General features: G+C 42.2%; 1 protein-coding gene and 1 pseudogene across 8 annotated transcripts in view; one reads left to right on the top strand and one right to left on the bottom strand.

Annotated features, from left to right (window-relative positions):
- Window positions 1-18,273, top strand: part of TXNRD1 (thioredoxin reductase 1) — a 62,841-nt gene extending 44,568 nt beyond the window's left edge. For 4 of the 7 annotated variants that reach the window (XM_010357294.2, XM_010357298.2, XM_010357295.2 and 1 more), the window contains 3 exons: window positions 2,856-2,951; window positions 5,428-5,562; window positions 16,348-18,273. In XM_010357294.2, coding sequence (XP_010355596.1) covers window positions 2,856-2,951; window positions 5,428-5,562; window positions 16,348-16,410 — 294 coding nt within the window. In that variant the 3' untranslated portion in view covers window positions 16,411-18,273. The remainder of the gene's footprint in view (window positions 1-2,855; window positions 2,952-5,427; window positions 5,563-16,347) is intronic. The other 3 variants (XM_010357297.2, XM_010357299.2, XM_030938404.1) reach the window with 1 other exon arrangement.
- Window positions 12,033-13,678, bottom strand: LOC104657475 (annotated as a pseudogene). Its single transcript, XR_747285.2, has one exon. The product of XR_747285.2 is annotated as an SUZ domain-containing protein 1 pseudogene (transcript).
- Window positions 18,274-22,254: the final 3,981 nt, after the last annotated feature.

Raw genomic sequence — 22,254 nt, 5'->3', positions numbered from 1 at the left:
TGTCAGTTGGCCCAATCATATTTCCTTTTAATTTTAAAAATCACATTTATTGATTTCTCTTGATTAATTATAGGAAAATGAAAAGAAAAAATAAAAATTAACATTTCCACTGCTCCGATCATTAGTACTATTTGTTTCTAGCATTACCCTCTAATTTGTACTAACTTTTCTGCTCACATTTTATCATGGAGTCAAGGAAAATGCACGTGAAATACACTATTTCTATATACACAAATAATGCCACCCAGAAGAACTGCTATTTTAAATCATTTTGGGGGCAAGTTCCAATAAAACCTTCTGAAAGACCAGGTTTGTGAATAAGTCAATTTTTTTTTATATAAAAGCCTATTTTAAATCTCTTAATAATCTTTTACTTTATGACATGCATTGGTAGTAGCATGTAATATGTTGGTCTATTAGTAACGCAATATTAACATTTTTTTCTGATTATAAGAATAGTATATCTGAGGCCAGGTGCGGTGGCTCACGCCTGTAATCCTAGCACTTTGGGAGGCCAAGGCAGGCAGATCACAAGGTCAGGAGATTGAGACCATCCTGGCTAACAAGGTGAAACCCCGTCTCTACTAAAAATACAAAAAGAAATTAGCCATGCATGGTGGCGGGCACCTGTGGTCCCAGCTACTCGGGAGGCTGAGTCTGGAGAATAGCATGAACCCAGGAGGCAGAGTTTGCAGTGAGCTGAGATCACGTCACTGCACTCCAGCCTGGGTGATAGAGTGAGAAAGACCCTGTCTCAAAAAAAAAAAAAAAAAAAAATGTATCTGGCTGGGCGTGGTGGCTCACGCCTGTAATCCCAGCACTTTGGGAGGCTGAGGTGGGTGGATTACCTGAGGCCGGGAGTTCGAGATCAGCCTGACCAACATGGAGAAACCCCATCTCTACTAAAAATACAAAATTAGCCAGGTGTGGTGTTGCATGCCTGTAATCCCAGCTACTTGGGAAGCTGAGGCAGGAGAATCGCTTGAACCTGAGAGGCAGAGGTTGTGGTGAGCCAAGATTGGGCCGTTTCACTCCAGCCTGGGCAATAAGCACAAAACTTCGTCTCAAAAAAAAAAAAAAAAAAAAAAAAAAAAAAAGAAGAAGTATATCTTTATTATAGGAAGTTTCGAAATTAGGAAAATATCAAAAAGAAAATTTTAATTCACGAAGAGATAACTACTATTAATATATTTGTGTATTTCCTTCCAGTTTTTCTCTTAATATTTTGATGCGTTTTTATATTTTATGTATGTATATATGTATATGTGATTATTGTGTGGGTATGTATGTCTTAATTTTTTTCAAAGTTTGATGAAGTTAAAGTTTTAGGTCCAAGTTTAATGGTAATGTTATGTCATGAACATTTCCTATCTTTAATTCTCTAAAATCTCCATTTTTAAAAAAATGTGTAATTCTTCTTTTAAGGGGTGCTATGTTATAATTTGTTAAGCCATTCTTTGATTAGGTTGTTTACAGTTTTTCATTATTATAAATAGAATGACAAACATCTTTATAATTCATTGTTTCTCAGATTATTTTTTGAAGATAGATTTCCTATATGAGTGTGTATATACATGACATACATATATAATTAAAATTGGAAATTTTTCATATATATTTCATATTTCTTGATAGATAATATTTAAGTTTTTAAATTTGCTTTTTTGTTATAGAAGTATAATGTGAGTTGAAGAAACTGAAAAATGTAAGGGAAAGAGGAAACAATTACTCATGGACTTAGATCTGTAACACAGCAATTGTTAGCAATTTGGGGTGATTCCTTTAATTTTTTTCCTATATAATTGTGATACTATGATACTGTACATTAAATTTTGTAACCCATGTTTATTTTTAAAATTACATAATTTATCACAACATGGAAGAACACTTCTTATGTCTTCATAGTCAATTTGGTCATAAAAGGTAGCGAATCATGTTTTGAACTGAGGGTAGCAGCTGGAGGAGAAAAAAAATCCGTTTAGTCAACCAGGAATTACATCAGTAAGGATGCTGTCCTTCCAACCTTCCTTCTTCCCTCCCTTCCTCCTTCCTTCATTCCTTCCCTGTCTCCTTCCTTCACTGCTTTTAGTGAATAATGCCAAAGGAGGAAATGTCTTTTGGAAGCATTTAGCAAGAGAACTAGATAATTACCATAATTGATCCTGGCACCTTACTTGTTTTTTGCCCAAGCTGTCATTCACATTGGATAACAAGATAGTATTGAGGTCTGTATATGTGTGTGTTTTCAGTGTAAGACAGCAGGTAATTAAATGGCTTATTTCTGTCATTCCCTCACTCTTTTTTTTTTTTTTTTTTTTGAGACGGAGTCTTGCTCTGCCACCCAGGCTGGAGTGCAGTGGCCGGATCTCAGCTCACTGCAAGCTCCGCCTCCCGGGTTTATGCCATTCTCCTGCCTCAGCCTCCCGAGTAGCTGGGACTACAGGCGCCCGCCTCGTCGCCCGGCTAGTTTTTTGTATTTTTAAGTAGAGACAGGGTTTCACTGTATTAGCCAGGATGGTCTCGATCTCCTGACCTCGTGATCCGCCCGTCTCGGCCTCCCAAAGTGCTGGGATTACAGGCTTGAGCCACCGCGCCCGGCCCCCTCACTCTTTTTTGTTATTAGTTAGGGTGTACTCTTTTGAGGTTGAGATACATAATTAAAGCCTGAGCTTATAGCAAAAGTGCTTGACAGCAAGGAGTGTAAAGTCATTTACCTTTTGACCAGATTCCTATTCCATGAATTTTATTAATGAAAGTCTACTTACTAAAGAGTCTCCACTGTCTTGCACCAGGTATGTTTGACAGACTTACTGTTTAAAATAATGGGTCTAAATTTTGCTTTTTTATCTTTTTAGGTTTACCATAGTTACTTTTGGCCATTGGAATGGACAATTCCATCAAGAGATAACAACAAATGTTATGCAAAAATAATCTGTAATACTAAAGACAATGTAAGTGCAATTCTCAATCATTTCCAATAATTTTATTTAGTTTTTCTTTTTTTTTTTTTTTTTTTTTTTTTGAGATGGAGTCTTGCTCTGTCGTCCAGCCTGGAGTGCAGTGGCGCTGTCTTGGCTCACTGCAACCTCTGCCTCTCAGGTTCAAGCGATTCTCCTGCCTCAGCCTCCCGACTAACTGGGATTACAGACTCGCACCACCACACCGGCTAATTTTTGTATTTTTTTAGTAGAGACAGGGTTTCACCATGTTGGCCAGGCTGGTCTTGAACACCTGACCTTGTAATCCGCCTGCCTCGGCCTTCCAAAGTGCTGGAATTACACGTGTGGGCCACCACACCTGGCTTTAGTTTTTAATATATAGCTTAGTTGGTCACATGGTGCAGATGGCATTCCTTCAGTATTTCGCCTGCCATTTGTCTCAGGTAACAGGTATCAGCAGCCAGCAAGGACCTTGGCTGTACTGCCTGCTCCCTCATCATCTTCACTGGCACAGAGCCCTGCACTTAGTCAACAGGCAGCCAAAACTTACTGAGTGAAGGAACCAAAGGCACAACTTGAGAACTGTCTGTGTTTGTGTTTATAGAAGAGGAACAATAAAGTCATAGACTATCTAAATATAATTAATAACAAAAAAGAACAGGAGCAACGCACATTTGATCCTCAGCAGCTGGCACTACTGAGAAAGAGCCCTTAATTGAGTTCTAGGATTTGATTGCCTGCTGCTACATGTAACACTAGTCTGGTGTTCTTACATGTAAATCTAAGGTATTTTAAGTGCTTCTTAGTAGTTCTTCCCACAGATATACTTTATTCATACCCTAAACCCCCAATTGTCAGGGTGTATATGTGTAAGAGTACAATATGCAATACATTACAGTACTTCTTTTTTTTTTTTGAGACGGAGTCTCACTCTGTTGCCCGGGCTGGACTGCAGTGGTGGGATCTCGGTTCGCTGCAATCTCCGCCTCCCAGGTTCAAGCGATCCTCCTGCCTCAGTCTCTGAAGTAGCTGGGATTACAGGCGCCCACCACCACGCCCAGCTATTTTGTATTTTTAGTAGAAATGGGGTTTCACCATGTTGGCCAGGCTGGTCTCAATCTCCTGACCTCAGGTGATCTGCCTGCCTTGGTCTCCCAAAGTGCTGGGATTATAGGCATGAGCCACTGTGCCCGGCCTATTACAGTACTTTCTTAGCAGACACCTGTGAAAGCCTGTGAGCAAACTTTATACCTCACAGGGTTTTTTTCCATATGTATGAAATGAGGGATTGGATAATTCATATTTTTAAAGTTTTTTGACTGCTGCCACACATTGTAACCTGGGACACAGGTATACATATACACACATTCTCTTTAAGTAGTGTATTGACTCTTAAGAAAACTGATCTTTTTAACTTAGCTGACATTTTTTAAAGAAATGACCTCAGTAAAAGTATAAATGATGTTAAAGAACCTATATGTTAAAAGCCTAGTAAACTCTGATATTGTTTTAATCTTGAAATTGGAATATAATTAAGCCATGTGTCCTATTTGGAAACTACTGCTTTAGGCAGTAGGACAGTTACAGGTTGGTTTTTTGGTAGAACCAAGGGTTTTAGAAAAATTCCTGAATCCTCTGCAAAAAAGATTCAAATGAATATACTAGGATAACCCATAAAGAGCGACACAGCTAACATAAAAAACAATCGTATATATAGTTTTCTTTTCTATGTTTTTTTATTTGAGATGGAGTCTCATTATGTTGCCAGGCTGGAGTGCTGTGGCGTGATCTTGGCTCATTGCAACCTCTGACTCCCTGGGTCAAGCGATTCTCCTGCCTCAGCCTCCTGAGTAGCTGGGATTACAGGCACGCACCACCACGCCCAGCTAATTTTTGTATTTTTGCCTTTTGTATTTTTTCTCATAAAATGAGTAATCACTTGTAGCTGTTTCTTGTCCCTTCATTCCTGCTTGAAGTGAACATCATACTCTCTGTTTTGGTTCATGTTGGGGAGTCTTTAGGCTAAATAGCTGCTAGTAGCAGTCATTAAAGTCTCTGGCCATTTTTCCAGGTGCAGTGGCTCACACCTATAATCCCAGCACTTTGGGAGGCCGAGGTGGGTGGATCACCTGAGATCAGGCGCTCGAGACCAGCATGGCCAACATGGCAAAACCCGTCTCTACTAAAAATACAAAAAAATTAGGCGGGCGTGGTGGCGTGTGCCTATAGGGTCCCAGCTGAGGCTGAGGCAGGAGAATCGCTTGAATCCAGGGAGGCGGAGGTTGCAGTGAGCGGAGATCACACCATTGCCATTGCACTCCTGCCTGGGCAACAAGAGCGATACTCCATCTCAAAAAATAAAAGTCTCTGCTCGTTTTTGAGTTGCGTTTTTAAGAAATAGACTGGAGAAATGCTCTAAGGCTGTGTAGGAAGAGAAGGGGAGAAAAATCAGCTTAATTGCATTATTGTTTTTTTTTTTTAACCTTAGGAACGTGTTGTGGGCTTTCACGTACTGGGTCCAAATGCTGGAGAAGTTACACAAGGCTTTGCAGCTGCACTCAAATGTGGACTGACCAAAAAGCAGCTGGACAGCACAATTGGAATCCACCCTGTCTGTGCAGAGGTGGGTCATCTTTACTTCTACAGTTTAAAAATGCATACCACCCAGCTTATACGTGGCAGATCTAGGACCCTGAGTTTGATAATGATTCCTCAAAAGAGGGCCTTGTCTCTAAAAATTAGTTTTCATATTTCAATATTGATTGCTCATGGTATGAGCTGGAGGCTTCTGTCATATCATTAAGTGGTAAAAATTATGAGAGTGAGTTATAGAGCTGTGCCTTAAATATTTTATTTATCATATCTTCTAAATTATTTTCATGGCAATCAGTTAATAATGGAAGAGCTTCCATCTTAGTTATTCCACAGCTATCTTGAGGCTAATTGATACTGTCTGCCTCTTCAGCTTACAGTATCAGTGAATGAGATTTGAAAATGATGCTTTCCAAAGATCAAATGACAGTAGAACTAGAAATTGACCAATCTAGGCCTCTGGGTGTCAGTGTTTCTTCGCTGCCAGTTATCATCCAAGAGTTAAATATTGTAATACCTAACTGCATAGGAATGATAAGCCAGAAATGTGTTTATATTGGAGAACTTGGGAAGATGTGGGAGGAGGCATGTCATACTATACCAGCTTATATATGGAGTTGAAAATTGCGGTGATTATCTGTTGTAGCCAGTGGCTTCCAGGGTGTATATTGCACCTGCACACACACACGCACACGCACACACGCACGCACGTTCTTGCCAGATTTCATTCAGCAGCTCCATGACTGGTTGCTCTCTGTTCATGATTGCCTTTGTACAACTGAACTCATTGCTAAGTATGCAGAATGTCAGCCTTAAGACCTGGAAAAACGTTTTAGCTTTCTTTTGCTTTGTCTTCTCTATGATCAAGAATCTTCCTCTATTAATAGGTACCTGGCTGGGATATAAGCCTAAAATATTAACATGTTGAGAGATTAGAGCATCATTTATTTCTTTCATTTATAGAAAGCTTCTGTTTTTGTGATGGAAATAGAATTAAGCTTCAAAAAATACAAAAACTGAAGTCTTGATTAATGCCCTTAATGTGTGATAGATCTTTTATATAGTGTAATGACTCAAACTGCCTGTGTTGGGAAGGAGCCAATTAACTTTGCTTTCTTGAGTACATTAGTTTCCCAGGGCTACTGTAACAAAGTACCACAAACTGGGTGGCTTAAACATAGTAGACATTTTCTCTCTCTCAGTTCTGGAGGCTAGAAGTCCAAACTCAAGATGTCAGCAGGGCCAAGCTCCCTCCAAAGGCACGAGGGAAGAATCCTCCCTTGCCTCTTCCTCTGCCTTCTGGTAGCAATGGCAATCCTTGGCGTTCCTTAGCTTGCAGATGTATCACTTTAATCTCTGCCTCCCTCTTCACATAGCCTTATCCCCTGTGTGTCTGTGTCCAAATTTCCCTCCTCTTTCTTATAAAGAAACTCCAGTCATTGGATTAGGGTCCACTCTAATCCAACATGATCTTATTTTCACTTGATTACATCTGCAAAGACCCTATTTCCAGATTCACAAATACTGGGGGTTAGGACTTGATCATGCCTTTTGGGGTTATGGGGACACAATTCAACCTACAATAGTGAGTGTATTTAAAAATGTAGATGCCGTTTCAAAATACTCACAAGCTTCAATAACCATTTTTGATAGGGATGAAAGAAAAGACAGTTTTATTGTCTTTTGTATATGAGTATCTAATTTTTTGTCTGAATTCAGCTCTCAGTGGGCTTGTTGAAAGAAAAACTGCTGTGTGCTGGCCTCTGACCCCCTCAGGAGGCTGTTGTGCTGCAATCCAGCAGCAGCGTGCACAGCAGCATCTGGCAGGGTGACTGCCAGCTGGGCAGAAGGATGCAGTGAGGATGCAGGACGTCTCCTAAAGCCCATGGCTGTGGGGAAGTCAGCCAAAGGTCTGTTCTCCTTAGTATGCCTGGCACATTTCGGGCTGTGCATCTCCATCTGTTGGTCCTCTTATGTTGTTGAAGCTCAGAGGCTGAATTTTCTGATGCTTTGATAGGACTCTGATATTTTTGTTTTCCCCAAGCTATTGACTGATAAACAAGATAAAAAATTGGGTGAAATCGCACTCTGTGAATACAGTTGTCAAGCTGTGTGCACAGTGCCGTGCTGGACACTGGGGACACAGCAGGGATTTGAGATAAGCTTAGGAGGAGAGGAGACAGCTGGGTGATGTGCCAGTTAACAGTTCCGTGTGACAGGTCCTAGCATCAGGGTAGATCTAAAGTGCTGGAGGCACCGGGGTGCCACCTTTGTGGTCTTTGGCTCAGGGATTCTTGTGATCTGTTTTTTTACTCACAGAGCACTTCTGACCCCAGATGTGTGGGGGTTTTGCTCACACGAACAACCAGTTCTCCAGCTTTCTAGACACCAGCTGGGTGACCTATAACAACTCAATTCTGATACCAGCTGCCTAGAGTTAGCATCAGATCCTACAAGGGCTCATTCCCGTAAGACTGCCACCACTGCAGAGGCCAGTGTCAAGCCCAGGACTCCTATACTTCTGACCTACCAGCTATAAAGTCAAGGGGTTCCCACGATAAATTGCTAGCATGGCTCACAGAACTCAGGAATAAACTTTACTTGTATTTACTTGTTTATTATAAAGGTTGCAACTCAGGAACAGCCCAATGGAAGAGATACACAGGGCAAGGTGATTATGGGGAGGCAAGGGACAACAGAGCTTTCATGTCCTCTCTAGGTGTGGCACCTTCCCAGCACCTCGATATTCACCAACCTGCAAGTTCTCCAAACCCCTCATTTAGGGATATTTATAGAGGTCCCATTATGTAGGCATGATTGATTAATCATTGACCATTGGTAAGTACCCAGTCTCCTGCTCCCTCCCCATATGTAGGGGACCAGAACTGGGGCTAAAAATTCGACCTCTGATGACATGGTTGGTTCCTCTGGCAACCAGCCGTCATCTTGAAGCTATCTAGGGCCCCACCAAGAGTCACATCATTAGCATAAGCTCAGGTGTGGTTGAAAGGGGCTCATTATGAATAGCAAAAGATGCTCATCTCACTAGTGTTACTCAGGAAATTCCTGGGTTTTTGAAGCTCCCTTGCCAGGAATCAGGGACGGGATGGAAGACCAAATATGTATTTCTCATCATTTCACAATATCACAGGATGTTGGGGCAGGATGATTCTGGAGGGAGTTCTTACCTAAGACTAGAAGAATGTGTGGATGTTAGCTAGTGAGAGAACACTGTACAAAAGGCCTGTGTGGGAAAAAGGATGGCTCATTCAAGGAACTGAAAAAGACTCTCAATATTGCCATAGCTTAAAGAGCTTAGAGAGTTAAAACAAATATATATATATATATATATATTTTATATATATATGCTTGAGAAACAGGTGGGTAAGTGATGGTCTTGTAAACTAAGGAAGGGTATTTTGACTGCCTTTGGGGCATTGTGATTCAGCCAAAAGGTCTAAAGCAGGGAGTAACATGGTTAGGTACATTGTTCAGAAACATTCCTCCAGCTATACCATGGAAGCTGGACTGAGCGGGCAAGTGGAGTGGCAGATCCAGTTATGTGGCTGGTGAGGTAGATGATAGTGGCCGGAGGCGTGGCAGTGGAAATGGAGTGACACTGTTGTATTTCAGGGTAGAGTTGATAGTACTTGCCAACTGGCTGGGAATGGGAAGAGGGAGAGCTGAAGACCACTCAGGTTTGTGTCCTGCAGCAGGGAGTAATAGCAAGAGCAGACTCGTGACAGTGATGATGAGACCACTAATGTGTATGAGGGCCTACTGTGTGCTGAGTACTGTGTCCCTGCCTGTTGACTAACTTAGTCCTTATAAGCACCCCATGCGGTGGATGGGGTAGTGTATCTGTTTGACAGATGAGGAAACCAAGGACGAAGAGGTTGAGTAACTTGCCCATGATTACCCAGCCTGGTCATGGCCGAGCTGGGATTCAAACCCAGGCAGTCCAGACCCCAAAGCACCACACTGTGCAGGTGATACTGCATCTCCACAGACTGTCCTACCATCTTTGGCATAGAATTTAAAATGGAAATGATTCTTGGTGGCAGCACAAATGTAGTGGAGACACACAAACCAGGGTTGTAATCTCACTCAGCAAATTCCTCTCAATGAGACCTGGCCATACCACCCAGGTTTTCAGAAGCTTAGTTTCCACATTAAATAAAATAAGAGGCCAGGCGTGGTGGCTGACTCCTATAATCCCAGCACTTTGGGAGCCTGAGGCGAGTGGATCACTTGAAGCCCAGAGTTTGAGACCAGGCTGACCACATAGCGAAACCGCATCTCTACCAAAAATAACAAAAAATTAACTGTGCATGGTGGCATACGCCTATAATCCCAGCTATGTGGGAGACTTGAGGCACAAGAATCACTTGAACCCAGGAGGCAGAGGTTGTACTGAGCCAAGATCATGCCACTGCACTCCAGCCTGGGCTACAGCGAGACCCTGTCTGAAAAAAAAAAAAAGAGTAAAATGGCCTGGCTCAGTGGCTCACACCTGTAATCCCAGCAATTTAGGAGGCCAAGGTGGGCAAATCATCTGAGATCAGGAGTTCGAGACCAGCCTGGCCAATATGGCAAAACCTTGTCTCTACTAAAAATACAAAAATGGCCTGGTGCGGTGGTACATACCTGTAGTCCCAGCTACTCGGGAGGCTGAGGCATGAGAATTGCTTGAATCCGGGAGGTGGAAGTTGCAGTGAGCCGAGATTACGATACTGCCTTCCAGCCTGGAGCGAGACTCTGTCTGAAAATAAATAAATAAATAAAACAAAATAAGAGAATATCTAACTGTAGGGTTGATTAAAATGCAATCTGTAAAGTGTGTAGGAGAGTTCCTGGCATTTAATAGATGCCGAATAGCTGCATCTGTTAGCTGTTTTTTTCCCCAGGATATTATAGAAGATATGGCTGCGGCTTGCGAGGGGAGAAGATGTGGCTGAACTGAAAGGTCGTCATGACAGTATTTTTAATGGGGGTTGGAGAGGGATATATATTGTGAAAAAGCTCCAGTCATTTTTTTTTTTTTTTAAACCCTGGTTATGAACTGCTTGCTTTGATACTGGATTTTGAAAAACCAAAGGCTTTAAACTCCTAGTTATGGACATTTTTAAAAATTATTTTTAACTGACACAATAATTGTACATATTTATGGGGTACATAGTGATATTTTGAAACACAGAGTTTATAGTAATCAGATTAGGGTAGTTAGCCTATTTCACTGACCATTTCTTTGTGTTGAACATTCCATATCCTTTCTTCTAGCTATTTGAAAGTATGCATTATTGTTTAACTGTAGTTATCCTAAGGTGCTATAGAACATATTCCTCCTATCTGGCTATAATTTTATATCCTTTAACAAATCTCTCCCTATCTGCTTCTCCCAACTCTTCCCAGCCTCTAGTAATCTCTGTTCTTTTTACTTCTGTGAGTAAGCTAGCACAGTCACTGTGGACAACAGTATGGAGGTTCCTCAAAAAACTACAAGTAGAGCTACCATATGATCCAGCAATCCCACTACTTACTGGGCATTTATCCCAGGGAAGTTTTTGTTTGTTTGTTTGTTTGTTTGTTTTAAAGCTTCTTGATCTAGGAAGAGTGAAACTTGGTATTAGGGGTTCATAGAAGGAACTCTTTTCTCTGCCAAATGCTGGATTCTGACTTGGATAGTAATTGGATTTGCTACTGGACCCACTGTTTTTATCATCCAGACATATCCTGTAGGGAATGCTGTTCAGATGTGGTCCACAGAATGTTTGTTATTAGTCCATAATGAGAGGAGGATAGAAACGAAGAAGAAAGTTTCGAAATTTTAACAATAATTTGACAGTGACTGATCTAATAATAAACAATGGTGTGTTAATTTTACATGCCTTTTAAAATTTCATTTCCCCAGTACATTGTCAGTGAATTTCACAAGTGTTAGTCCAGTGGATTAATTAGAAATAATAATAATTTTTAAATCAGTCCTGAGTACTGCTTTAAAGTGAGTGCTCAAAAATAGCCGCAGCTCCACGGCCAGCTGTGGTAGGCTGGCACAGTGACTCACTTTGGTAAAAATCCTGGGCAGTTGAGAGCAATCTTTGACTCTGAGGAGTAATTACTTACAAAAGTTGACAAATTCCTTAGCAAAGTAATTTCCAAAGGGAATTACTAGAATTCTGGAATTGCTGTAAGAGGAGAGGCTACTCTTATTTTGACTGAAGTCCTGTGTGAGAGGGATTCTCAGCGCCTGGGGTATTAGCAATGCATTTGCCTTATTCAGTGTGAGATGGAGTTGGTGGTCATTTATTCTGAACACCTGAGCCGCAGTCATTGAGTAGGAAACGGATTACACATCATTTTGAGTAGTAATTTCAACAAATCAAATTCACTTGTAGAGGAGAAAAACAATAGTTCAAGAGGAAAGCATTTGAAAATACTTCTTTTTTTTTTTTTTTTTTTTTTTTTTTTTTTTTTTTTTTTTTTTAATCTTTGCAAAGCAAAGCTGTTCTTTTTCCAACTTTATTCAGAATGTTCTGCCTTCAAGGTACTGATTGCACAAAGGAAATGTACCAGGTATAGTTACTGAGCTGGGGCCATCAATGGAGATGGAGCACTGCAGACCCCTAAGAGTTCAAGCCATGCTGGAGTGGGAAGACCTATCCACCTTCTGAACATACAAAGCAGAAGGCTCAGAGTCCTGGAGGCAGACTCTCTCCTGGTTTTCCTTGTGCCGATGGCAAAATACTAAACAAGTCTCCTCTCCTTCACTTCTAAGCCCAGGGATGCAGTCTCACTCCCTGGCACTCTGCTCTCTTCTAGTAGTAAGCCTGGCTGGTAGGGAACCACCCTGAGGGGTATGGGAAGGGGAAGTCTGTTCACTTTCCCTATCTCCCAAAATACTAGAGGTGGGGTTGGCACCCTCCCCAGGCTCTCCGAGCCTACAGAGCTACTAGCCCAGTCTCCAGGCAAGGCCCAGATGCCCTGGGACTCAGCTCGGGGAGGGAGGTATAGGCATGGGGTGCTCATCTGTCCTGGCGGCTGCAGAGCCCTGCCCCTTTTCCGGGCGGCAGTAGGAATACAGAAGCTAAGCTCACCAAAATCCTATTGGTTAATGTTTCTAGTGAATTTCCCAGAAACATTTTTAAGTAGACTACCAAACTACCCTTTCTTAATTAAAAATTCGTTAAACCACTAAAACCCCTCCCATGCACTTTTTCTTGCAAATCAGGTATTTGTATAAACAAACAAAAATAGGAAGAAAAAAAAAAAGAAAGGATATTTTCAAATGGAACTTACTTTTTAAGTGATGGAGACATGCACTTGGGGGTGGGTGGGTGGGAGTTTTCATTTGTGTTTTGAAATCCCAAATTAATGAGCATGATAAACTGTTATTGCTGGCACTGGCTTTACCCCAAGTGGCCAAGTGGCACTGTCTGACTCTCTGAGTCCTTGGTGGGTCCTCCCAACCTTCCCCTAACCCCCACCCTTTCCCTTTCCATTGACTTGGGACAGCCCTTGTCGATGAGCCAATCACAGTGGGAAGGAGGAGAAGGGGGGAGGTCACAGTGCATGGGGTTCAAGGTCACAGTGGGCGGAGCAAGGGGGATCACAGTGCAAGTAAGTCAGGTCGTTCCCTCTGCTCAAGTCCAGCTGTCTGCCACGGCAGTGCAACCCGTGGCGGACGACCCAGGAGGCGGTGACGGCAGCAACGGCGGCATCTTTTCTTGCCTGCATTTATCTGCGCTGTTTGAAGCCTTGTGACCCATCAGGACCCAAAGGCTGTCTGATCACATTATTGGGCTGCCTGCTGTCTTCAGGTTGGGAGATCCTGGTTGGCCTGTCGAGGATGGGTTTCTCCTGCTCCTCCTCGGGGCTGGCACTGCCCAGGATCCGCTTCCGGGCCTCGGCGTACTCGGCCTCTCGCTGTGCTAGGGACTTGACCGGAAGGGTGGGCCTGCTGGTGGAGTTGGGGCTGCTGACCACACCGTTGCTGGTGGGCCTCTTGAGGATGCGGATCTGTGGAGGGGGCCCCGCGGGTAGGCTATCGTCCTGAATCACAATGGGCACTTTGGGAGGAGATTTGGATTTCCCCGCTGTCTGCCGCCTCTTCCCAGCTCTCAGCGACCTCCTCATCTTCCATCTTACTCGCCGCTTTCCCTCCTCCGAAAATACTTCTTTGTAATGTCTTAAAACGAATTTTAGTGTCAAATATTAAAAGTTTTGGTGTTTTTTGCTTGTTTTTAATTTAATAGTCAGTATAATCCCACTCTAAAGTGAGGGAGCCTTCGGTGGCTAGCAGTGGCGGGGACAGACACGAGTATGTGAGGTGGAAAGCCTCCAGCAGTTCCTGACCCTTGTACGAGTCCTGTGTGTTGGGATGGAAGGGCACGGAGGCTGCCCCTTCTGCTCATTTTTTAAAAATACATGTTTTTATAAAAATTCTAAAACAGTTGTGTACGAATGAAAGCTGTCAAAGTTGACCTCAGCAGGTTTTTTCATTTATTTGAGACAGGTTCTTGACACCCAGACTGGAGTGCAGTGGTGTGATAGCTCACTGCAGCCTTGCCCTTTCAGGCTCGAGCAATGTTCCTGCCTCAGTCTCCTGAGTAGCTGGGACTACAGGCACATGCCACTGTTCCCAGCTTATATATATATATTTGAGAGAGACAGGGTTGCATTATGTTGCCCAGACTGGTCTCAAACTCCTGGGCTCAAGCAATCCTCCTGCCTTGGCCTCCCAAAGTGCTGGGATTGCAGACGTGAGCCACGGTGCCTGGCCAGTTTTTTATTTAGACTGATCAATGATGGCAGTTTGGCTTCCTCCATCTTTTTAACATAAGAACAACATCAGTATAAGGAAAAACAGATAAGAGCTCATTTTGGTGGATTTAGTTTTGTATCCAAATCTCCTACAAGTTCTATTTCTAAATCAGTTTCTGAGAAATGGAACCCAGGCTTGCAAATTGATAAGCCTGGAATTTGTTTAAAAGTCTTCTTTGGCTCTTTATTTTTTCCTCATTTTAAAAATGGAAAAGAAAGCATGTTTGAATTGCCCTTAATACCCCTTTCTAACACAGCTATTTTTATGATTATGTATTGTTTTCCCGTCCTCATCTGTACTCATACATTTTTTTAAACAAAAAAATTCTATTGCCTTTCCAAAGAAGTTGTACTAGTTTACAATGTCACCAGCATTGCATATAAGAGTGCTAATTAAAATGTTGCAAAATTCAGTGTCAATGTTTTCTCTATAATGAGTATGAAAAGGATAACTATTGGCCCAGCACAGTGGCTCATGCCTGTAATCTCAGCACTTTGGGAGGCCGAGGCCGGTGGATCACCGGAGGTCAGGAGTTTGAGACCAGCCTGGTCAACTTGGTGAAACCCTGTCTCTACTAAAAATCCAAAAATTATCCGGGCATGGTGGCAGGCACCTGTAATCTCAGCTACTCGGGAGACTGAGGCAGGAGAATTGCTTGGACCTGGGAGGCAGAGGTTGCAGTGAGCCAAGATTGTGCCACTGCACTCCAGCCTGGGTGACAGAGTGAGACTCTGCTTCCAAAAAAAAAAAAAAAGGATAACTATTTCAAGGATTTTAGCACATCTTTGCTAACAACGATGAGCCTCTTTCTTTTTATAATGATTGTTTTTTTGGGGGGGTATGAATTATCCATATTTTCTGATGCATTTGTATTATAAAACTTTTTAAGATACTGGCCATTAGTATTTGGTCTGGAGTTTTTTGAGAAGTAAAGGCTTTGTCACCCTCTGAAGCTAAAACAGACAAGATTTTTCTCAGTATTGTTCCTCTCTTACACAAAACTGTCTTCCCCCTTATCCATAAGTATTTTTGTTTTTATGTACAGGCAATCTTGAGCAGTAACAAGTAAAAATTGTCCAAAACTGTCAAGTCACACAAATGTTTGCAAGGATATGAAACAAGGAGAACTTGTTAGTCACTGCAAATGAGAGTATAGGTTGGTTCAGGTACCTTGAAAATCTAGTCAAGCCAAAGTTTCACCTGCCCTCTGACCCAGCAGTTGTACTTCAGCTCTATGTGCAAGGAGATGTGCTGGAATGTCACAGCATTGTATTGCGAAGAGCACATTGGCAACAGCTTGGATGGCCAGCAGAAGGAGCCCAAATGTGTGATTCATATTCACTAGTTGAATAATTAAATACTACAATATACACTATATATACTAGACTGTATGTGTTGTTCTATACTGTAGTGATTGAATCGAACTCTATTCAGTGAAAAAATGGAAGAATTAGCTATTTGTATCCATATGGGATACAAAAAAGCAGGGTAACAGAGGAATCTACATCATCTTGCCATTTGTAGGTAAAGCTTCTTAAAAAAAACACAAGAGAATGCAGGAAGAAATGCCTAGGAATGATAAGCACCAACTCGGTGGCCGGAAAGGAGGAAAAGGCCATCAGGGTGGCACACATGGGGCTCTAACTGGGAACTTTTTACCCTTCTTTATATCCAAAATATTCTATGATGAATTTCTTTTAGAGGGTTGACAAGCAACTGGGGGTACCTGATTTGTTTTAATCATCCCTATGCTAACAAAATTCTTTAATAGAATCAACCTAAATTTTTTTTTCTCTTTCACCTTGGTTTTAAAATGTCTTCCCCCTTTTATTCTCTGGAGAAATAGAAAATATCCTCGATCATACTACTTCTCTGTTTTATTCATTTTGGTAGTCCCCTAAGATGGTTTTAATGCATATGGCGTTATCTGAACTATTCCCTGTTACCTCATTTGCTCAGGCATCTGAAGATGTTGTGCTTTCTCTTCCCCTGCAGGTATTCACAACATTGTCTGTGACCAAGCGCTCTGGGGCAAGCATCCTCCAGGCTGGCTGCTGAGGTTAAGCCCCAGTGTGGATGCTGTTGCCAAGACGCCAAACCACTGACTCGTTTCCGTGCCCAAATCCAAGGCGAAGCTTTCTAGAGGGTTCTTGGGCTCTCGGCACCCACGTATCCTGTGCTTACCACTGCCTAAGGCCCCCTTGGATCTTTTGGATAGGAGTTGGTGAATAGAAGGCAGGCAGCATCACATTGGGGTCACTGACAGACTTGAAGCTGATATTTGGCAGGGCATCGAAGGGATGCATCCATGAAGTCACCAGTCTCAAGCCCATGGGGTAGGCGGTGATGGAACAACTGTCAAATCAGTTTTAGCATGACCTTTCCTTGTGGATTTTCTTATTCTCGTTGTCAAGTTTACTAATGTTGATTTTTTTTTCTTTTTTCTCCATGGTGTTAATGATATTAGAGATGAAAAACGTTAGCAGTTGATTTTTGTCCAAAAGTAAGTCATGGCTAGAGTATCCATACAAGGTGTCTTGTTGCATGGAAGGGATAGTTTGGCTCCCTTGGAGGCTTTGTAGGCTTGTCCCAGGAAAGAGAACTGTCCTGCAGCTGAAATGGACTGTTCTTTACTGACCTGCTCAGCAGCTTCTTCTCTCATATATGCCCAAAACAAGTACATCTGCGATCGACTCTAGCCAAATTTGCCTCTGTGTGCTACGTCACGGATGATTATTATTTTAAAGTCTGTTTAGGAAGGGAAATGGCTACCTGGCCAGCCATTGCCTGGCATTTGGTAGTACAGTGTGATTCTCACCATTATTTGTCATGGAGGCAGACATACACCAGAAATGGGGGAGAAACAGTACGTATCTTTCTGTCTTTAGTTTATTGTGTGTTGGTCTAAGCAAGCTGAGATCATTTGCAATGGAAAACACGTAACTTGTTTAAAAGTTTTTCTGGTAGCTTTACCTTTATGCTAAAAACACAACGTATAATGGTGTTAGGTATCTATTCCTTTCTAAGACTACATTAGTAGGAAAATAAGTCTTTTCATGCTTATGATTTAAATCTTTTGTGGTAATTTCTTTTTAAAGGAAGTTATTAATATCATAAGTTATTATTATTTTGAACACAGGTGGATGTGAAGGATTTTCATTTAAAAACCAAGTGGTTTTGACTTTTTCTGTTAAATGAACAACTGTGCCTTGTGGAATTTTTGCAGAAGTGTGTATGCTTTGTTAGCATTCCAACTTGCATTATTATAAAGAGGTATTAATGCCTCAGTTATGTGTTTGTCAAGGTAGTGGCTGAGGATTCTATTTCAGCTGTCTTTTCTAACTGTAAGTTGAGTTTTAAACACGTGCTATGGACATCGGGCCTCCTGCCAGCAGTTCTTGAAGCTCCTTTTTCATTCCTGCTCCTCTATCTACTTGTATTTCTCAGTTACAGCACTGAGTGGTTGTTTCCAAGTACATTTCTGAGCCACCTCAGGGAACCCGTGCATCTGCCTGGCATTTAGGCAGCAGAGCCCCTGACTGTCCCCCCAGGGCTCTGCCTCACGTCCTCGTCTCATCTGGCTCTATGAAGAAATGGGAAAAGGAGAGGGCAATTGAGGCAGTTGACCATATTCAGTTTTATTTATTTATTTTTAATTTGTTTTTTTCCTCCAAGTCCACCAGTCTGAAATTAGCACAGTAGGCAGTATGAGATAGTCAGGCCTAATCATGTTGTGATTCTCTTTTCTTAGTGGAGTGGAATGTTCTATCCCCACAAGAAGGATTATATCGTATAGACCTGTCTTGTTCAGATTCTGTATTTACCCATTTTGTCGAAATATATACTAAGTTCCATGTATTTTTGTTACAAATCTTCTGAAAAATACAAAACAATGTGAAACATTAAAAGGCATTAATAATATCCACATGTGTGCCTTCTTACTGAATGATGGTCTTGGGAGTCTTTCCAAGAGTATTGAGTAGACCTCTGACATTGTGTTGAAGAACTAGCTGCTGAGTAGGCTCCAATGATGCTATGCTGATTTGAGACTGATGAGTTCCTTGCCATTTCCCATCTTCTGGCAGTATCAGGCACGTAGGTGGTCAATAAATGTTTACAGAAATGTTGATTACCATGTTCAGATTTTACATTCACATGCACTTAATCTTCTTAGGTATCACTTTTTTTTTTTTTTTTTTTTTTCTGAGGCGGAGTCTCGCTGTCTCCCAGGCTGGAGTGCAGTGACCGGATCTCGGCTCACTGCAAGCTCCACCTCCCGGGTTTACGCCATTCTCCTGCCTCAGCCTCCCGAGTAGCTGGGACTACAGGCGCCCGCCACCTCGCCCGGCTAGTTTTTTGTATTTTTTAGTAGAGACGGGGTTTCACCGTGTTAGCCAGGATGGTCTCGATCTCCTGACCTCGTGATCCGCCCGTCTCGGCCTCCCAAAGTGCTGGGATTACAGGCTTGAGCCACCCCGCCCAGCCGGTATCACTTTTTAAGCAGAAACTCCTCTTTTATGTAATCTTTACCAAAAACCTTCCCAGTTTGTACTTCCTTTCTGTGGTAAGTAGTTGCTGTGTGCTAATAATAACAGCTAAATGAGTGTTTACTGCAACACATGCAGGCACTGTGCTTGACACACCCTGGGTGATGTAATCCTTACAACAATCCTTTTAGAGAAGGTGCTTTTGTACCCATTTATAGATGGAGAAACAGCCTTCGAAGTATGAGTCACTTTCTTAGGATTACACAGCCAGTTAATAATGCATCACGTTTTTGAGGCCAGAGTTGGGTCTGTGACTTCAAAGGCCCAACCTCTTAGTTACCTCTCAGTGCCGCCTCCCATTCATCTCTGACAAATGGAAGCTTTTAGGTCTGCTGTATCAATTCCTGGGACTTCACATTTTCACATGCCATCAAGCAATGCTATCTGCATGCTTAACAAATACCTTGTCTTGAGATGTTCTAACACTTTCCTAGATGTTCTAACACTTTCCTAACTGGACTTTCCACTGCCAGTTTACTTCCACCCTAGAGCCCGGCTTTTATTGCCTGAACTTCCCTGTCTCAAGCCTTTGAGGTTTTCCCAAGGCTTGTAACTAGACCCATAGTCCCCTGCCAGACCCTCGACCTGTTGCCTGCAGCTCTGGCCTGCACTTTCCCTTGCCTGTTCTGGCTGCACCTGCTCTATGTCCCTCAAAGGTCACCTGCTCTATGTAACTTCCAGCTGGTTCTCTACCTGTACTCCCAGGGTTCTCTGTATTGTCTCTAGAGCTCTTTGAATTACTCTGCATGGAGTCTAGTGTGTCTATCTGGTCTATCTGTCACCACCAACTAGATAATGAGGGTTCTTTACCTCTGTGTGCCCCACAGCTTCTAGCACAAGGTCTGGCACTACAGAGGCACTTAGAAGATTGGTGTAATTGGATTGACAGGTAGAGCCATACCTATCAGAGATGGCCATATAGGAAGCCTTTTAATTTCTTCCTGTTATGTCAGGAACCATTGATGTAAATATTAATGAAAGTAGAAAGGGCCTAAACAGAAAAACGGTCAGCCTCACTAGTGAGGGGAAATGCAAATTAAACTGCAGTGAAATGCAAATCAAGCTGCAGTGAGAGACCATTTTATACCCACTGTGAGTGGCTACTTTTTTTTTCTTTGAGACAGGGTCTTGTTCTGTCTCCCAGGCTGGAGTGCAGTGGCGCGAAGACAGCTCACTGCAGCCTCCAACCTCCTGGGCTCAAGCCATCCTCCTACCTCAGCCTCCCAGGTAGCTGAGACTACAGGCATGCACCACCATGCCCAGCTAATTTTTTAAGTTTCTGTGGAGATGGGGTTTTTTGCTCTATTGCCCAGGCTAGTCTTGAACTCCTGGGCTCAAGTGATCACCCTGCCTTGGCTTCCCAAAGCGCTGGGATTACAGGCAAGAGCCATTGTCCCCAGCCCGGATGGTTAATTTTATGCGTACCCAGATAGCTGGTAAAATATTCCTGGGTGTCTCTGTGAGGGTGTTTCTGGAAGAGATTAACATTGATTCGAATCAGGAGACAGTAAAGAGGGTCACCCTCACCAATGTGGGTAGGCATTGTCCAATCCTTGAGGCCCGAATCAAACAAAAGGCAGAAGGGTGAATTTGTTCTTTGCCGTTGAGCTTGGACATCCATCTTCTCCTGCCCTCAGACCTTGCTGCTCTGGTTCTTGGGACATTAGACTCAGACTAGGACTTGCACCCTTGGCTCCCTGGTCTCAGGCCTTCAGGTTTGGACTGAAACTCCACGACTCACTTTCCTGGGCCTCCAGCCTGCAGATGGGACTGTGGGACTTTTCAGGCTCCATGGGCCAATCCCTCCTAAAAATCTCTTTCCATATTTTATGTACACACATATGTATAAAATCCATTGGTTCTGTTTCTGTGGAGAGCCCTGATGTACCCACTGTATGGCAGATTCTAAGAGTGCCAGTATCCAGTGTTGGCAAAGATGTGGAGCAGCTGGAACACTTATTATTATTGCTGGTGGGGATGTAAATTATTCAGTCACTTTGGAAAACAGTGAAGATCAGCGTATCAAACATTTCGAAAATGATTTGAAATGTTTTTTTTTTACATGTTTTAAGAAAACCACTTTATTTGGTAGTTTCAACCAAAAAAAAAAAAAGTGCCCTTTTTGTCATTGGATTCACTTAGCATTCATACTTTTTTTCATACAATGAATTTAAATTGCTAAAAGATCATCGACTGGCTTTCTGGTTGGATTTCAGGTAAGATTTGTTTAAGGCCAGAGCTCTTCCTCAATATTTGTTTTTTTCCCAATATTTGATTTTTAAAATATACACATAGATGCTACATTTATAGCTGCTGGCTTAAAATTCTGTCATATGTCACATCTGACCTTTTAGTGTGGTAAATCACGTCTTCTACTTAAACATTGATAGTTTGGAGTATCTGATACTAGTAATAGTAATTCTATAATTGTATAATTGAGTTTTGTACTTAACACATGGATCATTCCTCATCTATCAGTTGCCCCCAGTGCAGTTTCATTTTCCAGATACCTTAATGTAAAATAAAGTTTTTCATAATTTAGGTGCAAGCAAAAACCCCCAAACCAAAAAATGGTATTGGTTGTTACCCAGTAGAATTAAAGGCATGGATAGCTCATGACCCAGTTGTTTCACACTTAGGTGTATACCCAGCACAAATGCTCTGTCTACGCACCTAAAGACATGTACAGGAGTGTTCATTACACTGTTATTAATTGCAGAACAAAATAAATCCCAAAAACCTGGAAGCAGCCCAAATACCCATCACCATGAGAATGGGCAAATGAGTTGTGGTGTGTCCATGTAACACAAGACTAACAGCAAAATATACATAACAAAATAGATCTAAGAAACAGTATTGAGTGAAAAAGTCAAAGGAGTATGTGCAATATGATTTCATTATGTGCACAGACAGACAAAGCTAAGAAATACAGTGTTTAGAGATAAAACTGTAAAACCCTAAGGGAAAGCAAGAGAATTCAAAATGATGATTATAAAATAGAAGCCAGTAGTTACCAATGAAGGGATAGAACAGAGGATGGTATATTAGTCTGTTTTCACGCTGCCAAGAAAGACATACCCGAGACTGGGTAATTTATAAAGAAAAAAGGTTTAACCGACTCCCAGTTCCACGTGGCTGAGGAGGCCTCACAATCATGGCAGAAGGCAAAGGCACGTCTTACATGGCAGCAGACGACAGAATGAGAACCAAGTGAAGGGGGTCTACCCTTATAAAACCATCAGGCCTCGTAAGACTTATTCACTGCCACGTGAACAGTATGAGGGAGGCTGCCCCATGATTCAATTATCTTCTACTAGGTCTCTCCCGCAACACGTGGGAATTATGGGAGCTACAA

Source organism: Rhinopithecus roxellana, chromosome 10 (genome assembly GCF_007565055.1).
Source record: "Rhinopithecus roxellana isolate Shanxi Qingling chromosome 10, ASM756505v1, whole genome shotgun sequence".
Taxonomy (NCBI): domain Eukaryota; kingdom Metazoa; phylum Chordata; class Mammalia; order Primates; family Cercopithecidae; genus Rhinopithecus; species Rhinopithecus roxellana.
Note: the sequence above shows the minus strand (reverse complement) of the source record. Positions and strands in the feature narration are given on the sequence as shown.